Consider the following 13,868-nt stretch of genomic DNA (forward strand, 5'->3'; position numbering starts at 1 on the left):
GAGAGAGAGAGAGAGAGAGAGAGAGAGAGAGAGTGTGTGTGTATGTGTATTGTTGGTATGGTATGTTGCTACTGAATTGGTCTTATATATCCTGAAAGAACTTGCATTGCAAGTGTGTTGTAACTTTCTGTGTTGAAGATAATACATAGCGCAGGTTTTGGAGGGGTGGGGTTGTTTTATTGAAAGGTTTTTCCCCACCAACATATCTTTGTGTTTATGTGTTTTCCTTCTCTATTTGTTTTTTGTATTTATGGTTGACTGCAATATTATTGTTTACATAATATCGAATCTAAAATTGTAAGAATTTAATAGGAATTTGCACAATACTTTCCTTAAGAGGTTAGTGTGGGAAGTTGTTTCCACACTTGATTTTCCTTACATAAAGGATTTTTCAAATGATTGCTAGGTCAACCTTGATTAAAGGATTTTATTGTCACAATGGTCAAAAAGTAACAACTAATTTTGATTTGAAAATAAAAATTCACTTTGTCTATTTAGATCACCATTACACTCATCTATGGTTCATAGTTTGGACTTACAATAGGTTCTTCCACTCTGATCTACTAGGAAATCCCTTCAAGAAATCACAGTTTTGCCAAACTTTCCTTGTAACTAGTTCTAACCATGATGTAAAACACCATCTTCACCTCCTTAAATAGGGTGATATGTACAATGTCGCCTTTGGATGATTCTTTTTCCTTGATGATCCATTCAAAGAAAAATTGAGATAAAATGTTATGTCACGATCAGGAGATCTATTTTATTGCTTGACTATGTAGAAAATTGTTAAATTTCTCAAAAGGATCAATGAAAATATATACCATTATTTGAATGGTCCTATAATATTATTTTAATTAAATTATTAGTCAAACAAAAACAAATCAGCTAATGCAAATGAATAAACTACACAAAATTTGAAGTATAATTATGATGGGTGTTGATCCAAATGAAGAACTATAAATTGTAATATGAGCACCCCTCTCCCATTTCCTACAAGATAGACATTAGACATCTTTCCATTTACAGAAGTGCTCTTCAACTTCTATTTTTCACTTGTTGTCCACCCCCTCCTCTAGATTTTTAAAATGTACCCTATGCATATTAGTTATGAAGCCAATACCATGGTCTCTAATGTCAAATTATTTAAAAAAAAAAAGAAAAATAATTATCTAAAAATTGAGAAATAAAAGTTTGATAATTCAATATTAGTTTAGGTGTGACATGGTGCATATTATTTTAGTGTGAGAACTTATGGTGAAAAGCAATAAAGTAGAATAGTGTTCAAATGGATAAGAGCTCCAAATTTTTAGTTTGTAATTTAAGGGAGTTCATTTGAGATGGCCTTTGGAAAAATTCTACCACTAACGATTTGTTTGAAGTTTTGAACTTGTCAATTTATTTTACTTTATTCTTTTGTATTATTCTACTCTATTATACAAAATAAGAAAATTATTGAGGTCACAAACTATAGATTTTATAGATAAGTATTTAAAGAATATAGTACACAACAATTAAAATATTGACAATTTATTTATTAGTGGAAAATTTCAAATCTCTTCTTATTAATTTTTATATTATTATATTGTAAATCATGAATATAACTATAAATTCTAAAGATTAAATTTTTAAATTTAATCATGGACCACTTTAAAGTACTCTCAAGAAATTTCAATAACATGATTTTTATTTATTTTTAAACCTCAATAGCAATGGGTTTGTTTTGAATGTAAGAACTAGAAATTACCAATCTATAAATCATCAATCTAAAATATGAACAATTTTTTTAGTAATTCAAATATTTTAGAGATGTTTGCATATTTTCCAAGTAATTGTTACAAAATTCATTTAATGCCTATCAGAAATATCCAAAAATTTATGCATTCTACTAGTCATTTCTATGAGGCATTCTATTGGACCAATTACTATGCCATATCGTAAATCCTCGCTAGAGATGGTAGTGATAGCTAGAACTTCAGAAATATCCAAAAATTTATGCATTCTACTAGTCATTTCTATGAGGCATTCTATTGGACCAATTACTATGCCATATCGTAAATCCTCGCTAGAGATGGTAGTGATAGCTAGAACTTCAAATAAACTTACTCATCCTTAATGCCCATAGGCTGCTTCAAAGCTCTCATTAGTCACAGGCTGGAAGGATGATGACAAGCCAACTTCACACCTGTCGATTGCATTTGCTTTAAACAGATTCCATTTTGGCATATCTTGCAATGATGGCGTTTTATTTAAGTGCATTTCTTTGAGATATTCGTAGCATTGTTTATGCTTCTACATCAGATGAGGGGCACCATCATTTTTGCTGTACAGGTCCTCTAAAATTAGTCTCGACACTCATTTTTGCATAGGCTGCAATAAATCTGGAGAATGTATTATGATCGGCTTGGAGACTTGTAAAATAGTGACTCTTTAATGAGGATGCATTCACATTCACCGTGCCGGGAATAGAATTTGAATATGGACAAACGTGGGAGACACAAATTTAAATAGAATTTGAATATGGACAAATGCGGGAGACACATTTGAATTTGATGACCTTGGATTTTTCACGCATCACGCGCCACTACTGTTGATTGCAAGTAACCATAATGACAGTGTTTACTGTAACAGTGAGCCAGATAGAGTAATGCGACCCATATCAGTCACCGATGGGGTCAGTGCTTCACGTGTGCTAGTCAAGTCCACTCATACATGCATGCATAGGCATATGGGGGCATTACAATTTAGTTTACGATTTAGCCATTGCCCAGACATAGGCGGCAGGGCATCCAGCAAAACTGACGTGCCGAGTCACGGAGGTAACGGCACTGGCTAAATAGCCGGTGCAAATATTCGGCTATTTAGCCAGTGCCGTTTCATTTCGTCCCGCAGCCTCAATTCCCCCAACAAATTAGCCCTTCGCCGGCTTCCCAACAGCAGGGTTTTTTCATCCCCTTTCACTGCGACCTGCTTCTATGGCGTCTACTTCTGCCTGCGGGAATAAAGGAAAGGCTGCGTATATAGACGCTTTTGATGAACTCGCACCATCTTCATCTGTATCTTCTTCTTCTTCTGCCTCAATACCCATGAAAAGACCTTCCTATGACGTTTTCATCAATCATCGAGGACCAGACGTCAAATCCACCATAGCTACCGCTCTCTATGCCATGCTCACTCAACGGCATCTCTCTGTGTTTTTGGATGAACCAGAGTTAGAATATGGTGATTTCTTTCCCGATACATTACAAGCAGCAATGAGCAGCGCTCTGGTCCACGTTGCTATTTTCTCTGAGAGGTATGCCGAATCGCCCTGGTGTTTGGCAGAACTCTCGTTTATGGTCAAGTCTGGCGCCCCAATCATTCCCATCTTCTACCATGTTGATCCTTCTGATCTCCGACGGGTACATCAAGGGAAAGAAAAGTATGCTCATGCCTTTGAAGGATATCTGGGAAAACTGGACGAGTGGAAGACGGCACTCTGGAAGGCATCATTTTACAAGGGCGAAGTCATACAAAATAAAGAGTAAGTCCCACGCACTTGACCTGCCTATTGTAACAAATATCGATTCTTTTTCGTATCATGTATAGTCTTAACTTTGGCATGTGCAGTGTTTTGATTTTCCAAAAATTTTACTTGTTCAGCGATGAGGATTCGCAGCTGAAGAATATTGTGAATACGGTATTGAAAATGGTACAAAGAGAGCCATTATGTGTTGCAGACTATCCAGTAGGTATGAAAGAAATAGTGGAAGACTTTGAGAAGAATACAATCCACTCTAAGGAAGCTAATGAGGGTGTAAAAATAATTGGGATTTGGGGGATGGGTGGGTCTGGTAAGACCACCCTTGCAAAAGAATTATACAACAAAAAGTCTTCTACGTTTCAGTGGTCTAGTTTTGTATCTAATGTTCGAGATGCCTCGAACAAAGGTTTGTTGTATGAGAGGCAGCAAAAAATCTTGAAAGATCTGAATCTTGGTGATATGGGATTTTGTAATATTGAAGAAGGTAAAGGAACTCTTTCAAGAAAATTGAATTCAGTAAAGGTGTTTCTTGTTCTAGATGATGTGGATCATGTAGACCAACTGGATGCTTTGATGCCTGTAAAACGTGGACTTGAAAGTGGTAGTCTTATCATTGTTACTACAAGGGAACATGATGTCCTTAGATTTTGGAGGGTTACTTGTATATATAAAATAAGAGCTCTTGATCCAGTTTATGCTAAACAACTTTTTACTTTGCATGCCTTTGAACAACCTCTTCACCAGGATGGATTTGAGGAGCTTGTAGAGAAGTTCTTAAAGGCTTGTAATGGACTTCCGCTCTCTCTCAAGGTTATTGGAAGACAGCTCAAAGGGGAGTTTGACAAAGAAATTTGGGAGTCTTTGTTGCATAAAGTCACGACAGTGGTACCTTATGATATTCAAGAGATACTGAAAATAAGTTATGACAACCTTGATCATCAGGAAAAAGAAATGTTTCTTGATGTTGCATGTTTTTTCATTGGAGAAGAGAGTAGTTTGGTCATTGAAATATGGAATGGATTGGGATGGAGTGGTCAACAAGGTTTGAAAAGTCTTTTTAATAAGTGTTTGGTTGAATTTGATGGAGTCAAAATAAATATGCATGATCATATTAGAGACTTGGGAAGGAGCCTTGCTACAAGCCAATCACCCTATCGCTTTGGACTCCCCAAAGCAATTATCAATGTTCAGAACCAAATAGAGGTAAAATTCAATATTTACAATTAATTTAACAAGAAATAATTTATTTATTATATAATTAAATAATATATTTTTTTATCATACAGTTGTTTGTGTCCACTAAGTTTTATCCATTTTATGATTAATTAGCTTTCTAATAAAACAGTCTAGCTTAATATTAGGTGTCTCAATCAATGTAGAACTAAACCAAAATTTATTAATATGGGTGTTGGCTGTAATAGGTTTACAATTTTTAGCATTTGATTTTGTATACATCTGATCTAGTCTCTGTACTAATGTATATGGTGTCTACATTATTTATTGTGAAAAAGTATTCTTACTGTCTGCTCTTTCATAACTAAATACAGGTCTATTGTAAGGTCTTTTCTTAGTCAGGAACAAGATGTATTCTCTAAATTTTTAGTTCTGCAGTTCTTATTTAGAGGCTTTTCTTTGCTCAATTCGCAAACTTGCAACGGCTCGTTTGTGGAAAGATATAGATACTAATATTTTTTAAATAATTAAATTAATGTCTTGATTCATTAAATAAATTATATATAAAAAGTTTAATGGATCCAAGAGAGGCTGTGTAAGCAATACTATTACAACTCAAGATATATTTCATTTTTTTTTAGCCCGTAAAGTTCTGACCAGATTTCAGAATCTCTGATGACACTATTACATGAAATGCAATATGGAAATCCAGGTTTGAGTTGTTTACATTTTTGTGACGCTTCGTTTAATTTGCTGGTTTTCTCTTCCAAGACCAAGAAGAAGAGAGCCTGCCTAGCCAGGCCTGCTTATAATCAAATAGGGGAAGAAAATTTACTTATTCAGATTGTATATTGTGTTTGGGTAGGTAGAAATTAATTATTGATCTTAGTGCTATATTACTGTCGAGTTTAATTTTATTCTATATTCTCTCTTTATGCAGAGGACAATCGGCATTCATGGAATAATAGTAACCGGAGATCAAGTGAATTGGGATTATTGGGTTTGTTTGACCCCATCTCTTGTTTCTCTACTCTTAGAATTTAAATGTCCATAAATGTTTACAATGATATGTTTTAGGTTTATCTTTTATTTTATGTTTTATGATTTTTATTTAGGAACGAGGGATTCGCTATCCAAAAATGGCCGGGAGAATAAATGGGGTTGATGAGTTTCACGTTCGGTTCTCCGAGGGAGGAATCGAGGTTGACACAAATTGTGGAATCTGGTCGCTCTCACCCTCTTCAGTTGGGCTCAAATATTTAGTGATTAGTGGGGATTCTTTTTATAGTGAAGTATCAAGAGACCTGGTGTGGCTTCGCTGGTTCAGAATTGAACGGCCAAATCTTCCGGCAGGAGTTTTAATGAAAAATCTGAGGGTTTTAGAAATCTTTGAAGAAGCATATGGAGGACATTATTTGAGAAAGCTGTGGGTTAAGAGCGAGGTAAGCCGAGTATGTTTTGAATCTATATTTCGACTCTTTTATAATTGCTCAATGCTTTACGTTCCTCTACTCGGAATTATGTTGCAGGTCCCTGTGCAGTTGCGGCATTTGTTATTATCTGAGTGCACGAAATTTCAAGGTTTTCCAAAATCGATAAGGCTTCTCACTCATTTGAAGAAGATAGAAGTCACTGATGCCTCCAGTGTTACGAGTCTGCCAGACGAGTTTTGCTTTCTCAAATCCCTGGAATACCTCACTCTGTTTAAGAGTGAACTGCAATCACTGCCGATCAATTTCGGCAACTTGACCAGTCTGCGGCATCTTGATTTGCGGGAAAGCAGTATGTTGAGTACATTGCCGGCTTCTTTCAAAAACCTGAGTCTCCTCCAACATCTCAATTTGGACGAGTGTAGAGAACTCACATTGAAGTCAGAAGAGGAGTTGAGCTATCTGCAAAACGTAACAAAGCTGAAGTATTTGAATCTTGATAGGTGCGAGCGATTGGAAGTGTTGCCGCGTCACATCGCAAATAATGTTTCCCTGACAGAGCTACGATTGGGGTGTCTGCTGAGGGAGCTACCAGAGAACATCGGTCGGCTGTCTTCTTTGACAAAGCTTTGGATTAAAGGTTGTCCCGAGCTGAAATGTCTGCCTGAATCTCTCGGAGATTTGTCTTCTTTGACAGAGCTACGATTGGGGTGTCCGCTGAGGGAGCTACCAGAGAACATCGGTCGGCTGTCTTCATTGACAGAGCTACGATTGGGGTGTCCGCTGAGGGAGCTACCAGAGAACATCGGTCGGCTGTCTTCTTTGACAAAGCTTTGGATTGGAGATTGTCCCGAGCTGGAATGCCTGTCCAAATCTCTCGGAGATTTGTCTTCTTTGACAAATCTTGAAATCAGTTATTGTCCCAAGCTGAAATGTCTGCCCGATTCTCTCGGAGATTTGTCTTCTTTGAGACAGCTTCAGATTCATCGTTGTCACAAGGTGGAATGTTTGCTCGATTCTCTCGGAAATTTGTCTTCTTTGAGACAGCTTGATATTAGAGATTGTTCTGAGCTGGAATGTCTGCCCAATTCTCTCGGAAATTTTTCTTCTTTGACACAGCTTTGGATTAGAGATTGTTCTGAGCTGAAATGTCTGCCCGATTCTCTCGGGCATTTGTCTTCTTTGACAGAGCTTGATATTGGAAATTGTCCCGAGCTGAAATGTCTGCCCGATTCTCTCGGAGATTTGTCTTCTTTGACAGAGCTTGACATTGAAAGGTGTCCCGAGCTGAAATGTCTGCCCGATTCTCTCGGGCATTTGTCTTCTTTGACAGAGCTTGATATTGGAAATTGTCCCGAGCTGAAATGTCTGCCCGATTCTCTCGGAGATTTGTCTTCTTTGACAGAGCTTGACATTGAAAGGTGTCCCGAGCTGAAATGTCTGCCCGATTCTCTCGGGCATTTGTCTTCTTTGACAGAGCTTGATATTGGAAATTGTCCCGAGCTGAAATGTCTGCCCGATTCTCTCGGAGATTTGTCTTCTTTGACAGAGCTTGACATTGAAAGGTGTCCCGAGCTGAAATGTCTGCCCGATTCTCTCGGGCATTTGTCTTCTTTGACAGAGCTTGATATTGGAAATTGTCCCGAGCTGAAATGTCTGCCCGATTCTCTCGGAGATTTGTCTTCTTTGACAGAGCTTGACATTGAAAGGTGTCCCGAGCTGAAATGTCTGCCCGATTCTCTCGGGCATTTGTCTTCTTTGACAGAACTTGATATTAGAGATTGTCCCGAGCTGGATCGTGTGGGAGAGAAATCTGTAGAAAAAGCGATTAGGCAGCTGAGCAATCTTCAGAGGCTGAGTGTAGTCAAGTGTCCAATCAGCGGCTCATCATTATCGTTTGGATCGAGCAATCTTCAGACTCTGCGTGTAGAAGAAACAGATTTGGAGGAGATCGAAGCACTGCCAATGACCCTCGAGTCAATATATTTGGAAGACTGTGAAATGCTGAAGAAAATTCCGAGTCTTGCAAGATCAACTTCTCTGAGAGGATTTCATCTAGAAGGACGCAACAGAATTGTGAAAATCGAAGGTATAGAAAATTGCATAGGATTGAAAGAGCTAACTATTGAGAGCAGAATGGAGGTTCCGGGAATAGAAAGCTTGGAACGCTTGCAGAATTTGAGGAAGCTGAGGCTGACAGCAAACAACGGAGCAGTTATTGAACGTTGTATTCCTAGGATGCAGGTAATAGTGGTGTTCATAGGACTAGAAATTTCTAACTTTTTTTCGCAATCTGTTTGCGGGGCATTTACTGAATGTTGGGAATGTTGCAGGAATGGCCATCTGGAACAACAGTGATATGTGCGCGGGCAGTCCCTGATGCGGCCTCGCTTCTACAATCTTTACTCCCTTCGAATGTGAAGATCGTTGACTCCATCTCCAATAAAAAATTTGACTCTTATCGTTTAGAATTGATGAAAAGGCGTATCTCCAATGGCGGAGCCTTCATGCTCTGTTTTGTTATAAATTGTGTTTCTTCACAGGCGAAATTTTCTATCCCAAGTGGTCGCATTAAAGTAGAAAAGGGTAGGTGGGCATGCGTAGGTGTCTATAAACCACGTTCCTACATCTATCCGCATATAAAGAATGAAGTGGAGAGAGGTTTTTCTGTGACGGGGGAAGAGGGAACGCTAATGGAGGCATTTCACAAGTTATGGCCGCTTTTCATTCAAAGTTAATAATCTACCCATCAAATTTACAGCATGGAAGCAATGTTATTGCGATGAAGTGGCTTCCGAGTGCATTGTAATATAATGTTAGCAATGTTTACTTAGAAAATTTTATCATCATTTTAAAATTTTTTGGGTTCAAATTGTAAATCATCTTTATTTTCATCAATTTTATGAATTAAATTAAATTTTGTATGAATTTTTAGCATATTTTGATAAATTTATTTATTATATTTAATTGTTTATTATATATTCTAGTATTTGTAGCAGTAGAAAATGCAAGGGAAAAGTAGATAGAAAAGTGAAAAGAAATTACAAGAAAATATAGATTGGTTCACATGTATCTTTGAATAATATATTTTTGTACATAATTTTACAAACAAATTAGTTTAAACAGTTAGCATCCAATATGAATAATTCAAAGTTATATCAACATTTTTGTATTGATGATTGAACTTTTTTATATATTGTGAATTGCATATTTAAGGGAAAGAAATAGGAAGCAACATCTAAAACATATTGTCCACGTTAGTAACAACTTTGGGTAATGCTTATCAAGTTTTTGTGTCCCGATCCATTTAACCAAATATATTAGCAATGTCTACTTGAAAATTTTCTCATCATTTTCAATTTTATGTGTTCAAATTGTAAATCATCTTTATTTTCATCAATTTTATGAATTAAATTAACTTTTGTACGAATTTTAAGTATATTTTGATAAATTCATTTATTATATTTAATTATTTTTTATATATTCTAGTATTTGTAGGAGTAGAAGATGCAAGGGATAAGTGGATAGAAAAGTGAAGATAAATTACAACTTGAAGTATAGAAAAATATAGATCCATTCACGTGCATCATTGAATAATATATTTGTGTATATAATTTTATTTTTTTAATCATTATTTGAGAGAATTAAATTATTTTAAACAATTAGCATCTAATTTGAATCATTCAAAGTTACATCAACATTTTCATATTAATGATTGAAACTTTGGTTTTTTATTGCTTGTAAATTGCATATTCAATGGAAAGAAGTGGGAAGCGACATCTAAAACATATTCTCCGCCTAAGTACGAACTTTGGTAATGCCTATCAAGTTTTTGTGCCCTGCTCCATTGATCCAAATCTTGTACACAATGCTCTTCTTCAAAATTCCTTTGATCCAACTCCTACTTTATGTAAATGAACCTATTGACGTGATCAAAAGAGGCCAACTTGTCCATATTCATATAAACAAAAATTGGAGAATGAAGACACTACAAATCATAGAATAAACTTTTAAATTTTGTGTTGAAATGATTCTCGAGGGAGGATTAACTGTTTCAATCAGTGTGACGAAAACATTAGTCGTTGCATTTAAAGGCAACGATTACTAATTTGCCATTGTAATTTTGTTAGCAAATGACAAATGTGACGAAAATCACTCAAGCTTGAGTTAAATAATGGTAAGCCACATGATTAAAACTATTATTTTCAATAAATGACAGGAATTTTTTTAGCGTTCTTTCTATGCATTGTCTTTTTCTTTCAATTGAAATTTACAAATCATAAAGAATTTCTTTCAATCTTTGGATTCTTTGACTAATTGTTTATTATTCTATTAAGTGTATGGGTTTTTCCTTTTGAATTTTTAAATAATTTGGCTAAGTCATAGGGATGTAAATTGTGGCTAGAGTATTTTGTGTTGTATACGATTAGAGTATTTATGGGTAGAATTTATTGGCAAGATTTATAAATTTATGTCAGTTAATTATAGTTTTTATGAGGACTCAATTCTAAATAGTTCAAATATCTTCTTATAATTAAAGAGATTCAATATGCGTTAAAATATGATAAAATATTGGTGATCATGGCCTCAACTCGATTGTAATACACACTAAAATTCTAAATTGTATATGATTACAAGAATTGAGTTGTATATGATTGAATTTTTTTATATTTTGTGTTAGTTATTTATCATTCACACATTTAAAAAAAAATAAAAATTGTTAAACTGTAAAGCTAGGATTCATAAGCACTAATTTCAAAATAAATGAATATATTAATGATGAATTGTTTTTCACTGTACAAAAGTAGAAGGAAAAATTAGAATTTTATTAATGTTATAATTTAAACTATCAATTTAAAAGCTAGAAAAAATGGTGAAGTCTACTAATATGAATCTAGCTTATGTGAACCCAGTACATGAGAATGAAATAAAGAAACCTTGAAGCCCTAGCAACGATCCATTCTTCTTGCTAGGGGGCATCGAAGAAGTCACCAATGACAAAAAGGAAAGCCTTGTGTAGGATCTGCTACACCACATGGTCAGTAAAAAAGAAGTTTAGATATTAACCTGCATTACGTGAATAGCTTTGAAATCCTGTCAATGCTCCATGAGAACTGAACAAAGCAACTCAAGGAAGTAGTGATGTAGCCATACAACAGATTAAGAGAAACATAAGAGAAAAGATAAGTAAAAAAGATTGGATCCATCCCTCCCGAGACATATAAAACCCAATCCACAATAGTGAATGACGAAGGATGGATAATAATTCATAGAAGGAAGAAAGTCAAACCTCCCAAACATAAGAGGAACTCTTGAAGAGATTACATGGAAATTTGAAGTAGAATTTATAACAAAATAGCCTAAAACCCCAATTCAACCAAAGAAATGCTTGGGCTTATTGAGAACGGGCTAAAGAAACAAGAAAAGATCTTCTTCAAAACCAAATATGCATTGCCAATGAAGTAATGTATATATCACTCTTTAGAACAATGACTGGCAAAACCACTCAATCATAAGGGCGAAGAAAAGACAAATTCCCTGCTGACTTTGAACAAAGGTAAGACTGTAAACTTGTCTAATAACCATAAGCCTAAATTCATATATGAATCACTTTATCTTGCAGAATCAGTTTTAACAACAATTCAGTTGTTTGCGTCCCCAATAGCATGCTTTCTTTATCCTCTTTCTCTATGACCAGCTTCCATGGCATCTACTTTTTCCAATGGGAGCAAAGGAAAGGCTAAATTAGTTATGGACACTTTTCATGAACTGACACCATTTGCATCTTCTTTATCTTTTTCCTCAATAACCATGAAAAGACCTTCCTATGATGTTTTCATCAATCATCGAGGACCAAACATCAAATTGGCCATAGCTACTGCTCTCAATGGCATCTCTCTGTGTTTTTGGATGAACCGGAGTTAGAATATGGAGATTTCTCTCCCCAAACATTACAAGTGTTGAAATATTAAATGCAGATAGTCGTTTACCCCTTGAGCCAAATGCACACCTACCGTCCTGACCACGTTAGAAGTTTTAATGCTTGGTAGGTGAATTTCAAATTTGGAAAAGAAGGAGAAAATATTTTTGAAGAGAAAAAAAAAAGGAATGAATCTGATTCATTCAGTCAGTTGAACAGTTTAGCAAATCAAAGAGTTGCAGAAGAGTAGAGTAGAGAAGTGCAAGTGCACAGAGCAAAGAAGGAAATTGATTAGCATATGAAGTCAGAGTTCAGAAGACAGAAGAGTTTCAGCTTGGTATTTGCACTACATGTGTGAAATTTTTTTTCATTCTCTAAGTTACCATTGATTTGACCTGTGAAGCAGTGATTTCTCTAGGCATTGTTGTATGTAGCCATTAAAGTTGTAAGTTTTAAGTTTTTACCAGTTTGAAGATTTTAGGGTTTTCTGGTTGAAGCTGAATGCTCCCAGATTTTATAATAGTTTTATCATATTTGAATAGAAAGCAAGAAAGCAAGTAGGCATATTAAAATCTATTATTCTTCCTCTATTTATTGCATTTGAGAAGTTCATTGTTGAAAGCTTCATACTTTGGCTCTCTGGTTTTAATGGTGGAAAAATCTAGGTTGTAAGTTTGGTTTACAACCCACTCGGTTTGGTCTTTACCAAGTCCTCTCTTTGTTACTCTCACTAAGTTCTGTTTGCAGTTATTACTGAACACACTTGGCATCCTCTTCTATCGAGCACCACTTTGTAGTGGCTATCGAGCTCACTCGAAATTTCTTGTTCCCAAACTCACTCAACATATACTTGTGCCAAGTTCACTTGGCTTTCTCTTGTGCCGAGCTAACTTGGCACTCACTACCTACCACTCGGCATCCATTGGTGCTGAGCAAAAGTGTCACTCAGCACCTTCATGTGCCAAGCAAAATTTTTAGGTTTGTAATTTTATTTTTCAGATGGTATCAAAGCTTTGAGGCCCCACATCCATAGTTAGTTAAGGCATCTTTTTTCAAGGATTTTTGACATGGCAAGAGATATAGGAAAGATATGGCAGCAACCACCATCCTTTAGTGGAAAAAATTATGATACATGGGCAAAGAAGATGAAAACCATAATGGATGCAAATGATTTATGAAAGTTTGTGATAAATGGGTTCAATGATGTGACAAACCCAGCTCAGTATGCTACTCTCACAAATCCACAAAAGACTTAGTTGAAAGAGTCAAGGAGAAAGGATGTTAAGGCATTAAGTCTAATTGAAGCAGTAATGACAGAGACATTCTTTCCCAAGATTGCAACATCAAATTATGTAAAGGAAGCATGGGACATCCTTGAGACGAACTTCAAGGGGATTGATAAGGTTAGACTACTGAAGCTACAAATGATCAGAAGAGAGTTTGAGAACCTTCAGATGAGGGACAATGAACCTACTGCAGAGTTCAGCTCACAAATCTCCACTTTGATTCTCCAACTCAAATCAAATGGACAAGAGTATGATGAACAAAGAATTGTAGAAAAGATATTGAGGAGTTTGCCTCAGAAATATGACAACCTTGTGATGATCATAGAGGAAGCAAAAGACCTCACCACATTGACCATGGATGAGTTGATGGGCACTCTTCAAACCCATGAGCACTGGATAAATAGATCAGCAAGAACTTCTCAAGAGTAGTCTTTCAAGGCTCAAAAGAATTCAAGAGGCAGTGGGAGAGGTAGAAATGGCTCCAGTAGAGGCTCAAGAAGTAGAGGTCATGGAAGGAATGATCAAAGGAATGCTAGTGC

General features: G+C 35.9%; 2 protein-coding genes across 3 annotated transcripts; both read left to right on the plus strand.

Moving 5' to 3' along the window:
- The first annotated feature begins 2,807 nt into the window (after nt 1-2,807).
- Nucleotides 2,808-12,617, plus strand: LOC149539853 (disease resistance protein Roq1-like). 2 transcript variants are annotated; one of them, XM_089801047.1, is made up of 6 exons: nt 2,808-3,520; nt 3,640-4,723; nt 5,634-5,693; nt 5,809-6,135; nt 6,223-7,899; nt 11,375-12,617. In XM_089801047.1, the coding sequence occupies exons 1-6, from the start codon at nt 2,973-2,975 to the stop codon at nt 11,384-11,386; spliced, it is 3,708 nt and encodes a 1,235-aa protein (XP_089657173.1). In that variant the 5' UTR covers nt 2,808-2,972; the 3' UTR covers nt 11,387-12,617. The 2 variants fall into 2 exon arrangements, with proteins under 2 accessions (XP_089657173.1, XP_089657174.1); XM_089801048.1 differs by lacking the exon at nt 11,375-12,617 and adding an exon at nt 7,950-8,086 and having other exon boundaries at nt 6,223-7,902.
- On the plus strand, nt 7,953-8,980 carry LOC149539854 (uncharacterized). The gene is made up of 2 exons (XM_089801049.1): nt 7,953-8,367; nt 8,457-8,980. Exons 1-2 carry the CDS (start codon nt 8,089-8,091, stop codon nt 8,859-8,861), a joined length of 684 nt encoding a protein of 227 aa, XP_089657175.1. The 5' UTR covers nt 7,953-8,088; the 3' UTR covers nt 8,862-8,980.
- Nucleotides 12,618-13,868: the final 1,251 nt, after the last annotated feature.

Source organism: Cupressus sempervirens, chromosome 9 (genome assembly GCF_028749045.1).
Source record: "Cupressus sempervirens isolate cs-2001-9-10 chromosome 9, ASM2874904v1, whole genome shotgun sequence".
NCBI classification, from domain to species: Eukaryota; Viridiplantae; Streptophyta; class Pinopsida; order Cupressales; family Cupressaceae; genus Cupressus; species Cupressus sempervirens.

Coding starts and splice junctions, on each gene's coding strand:
- LOC149539854 (XM_089801049.1), top strand. CDS start 8,089: ATGACCCTCGAGTCAATATATTTGGAAGACTGTGAAATGCTGAAGAAA. Junction 8,368..8,456: donor GTTGTATTCCTAGGATGCAG/GTAATAGTGGTG, acceptor GGAATGTTGCAG/GAATGGCCATCTGGAACAAC.
- LOC149539853 (XM_089801047.1), top strand. CDS start 2,973: ATGGCGTCTACTTCTGCCTGCGGGAATAAAGGAAAGGCTGCGTATATA. Junction 3,521..3,639: donor GAAGTCATACAAAATAAAGA/GTAAGTCCCACG, acceptor TTACTTGTTCAG/CGATGAGGATTCGCAGCTGA. Junction 6,136..6,222: donor AGCTGTGGGTTAAGAGCGAG/GTAAGCCGAGTA, acceptor ATTATGTTGCAG/GTCCCTGTGCAGTTGCGGCA.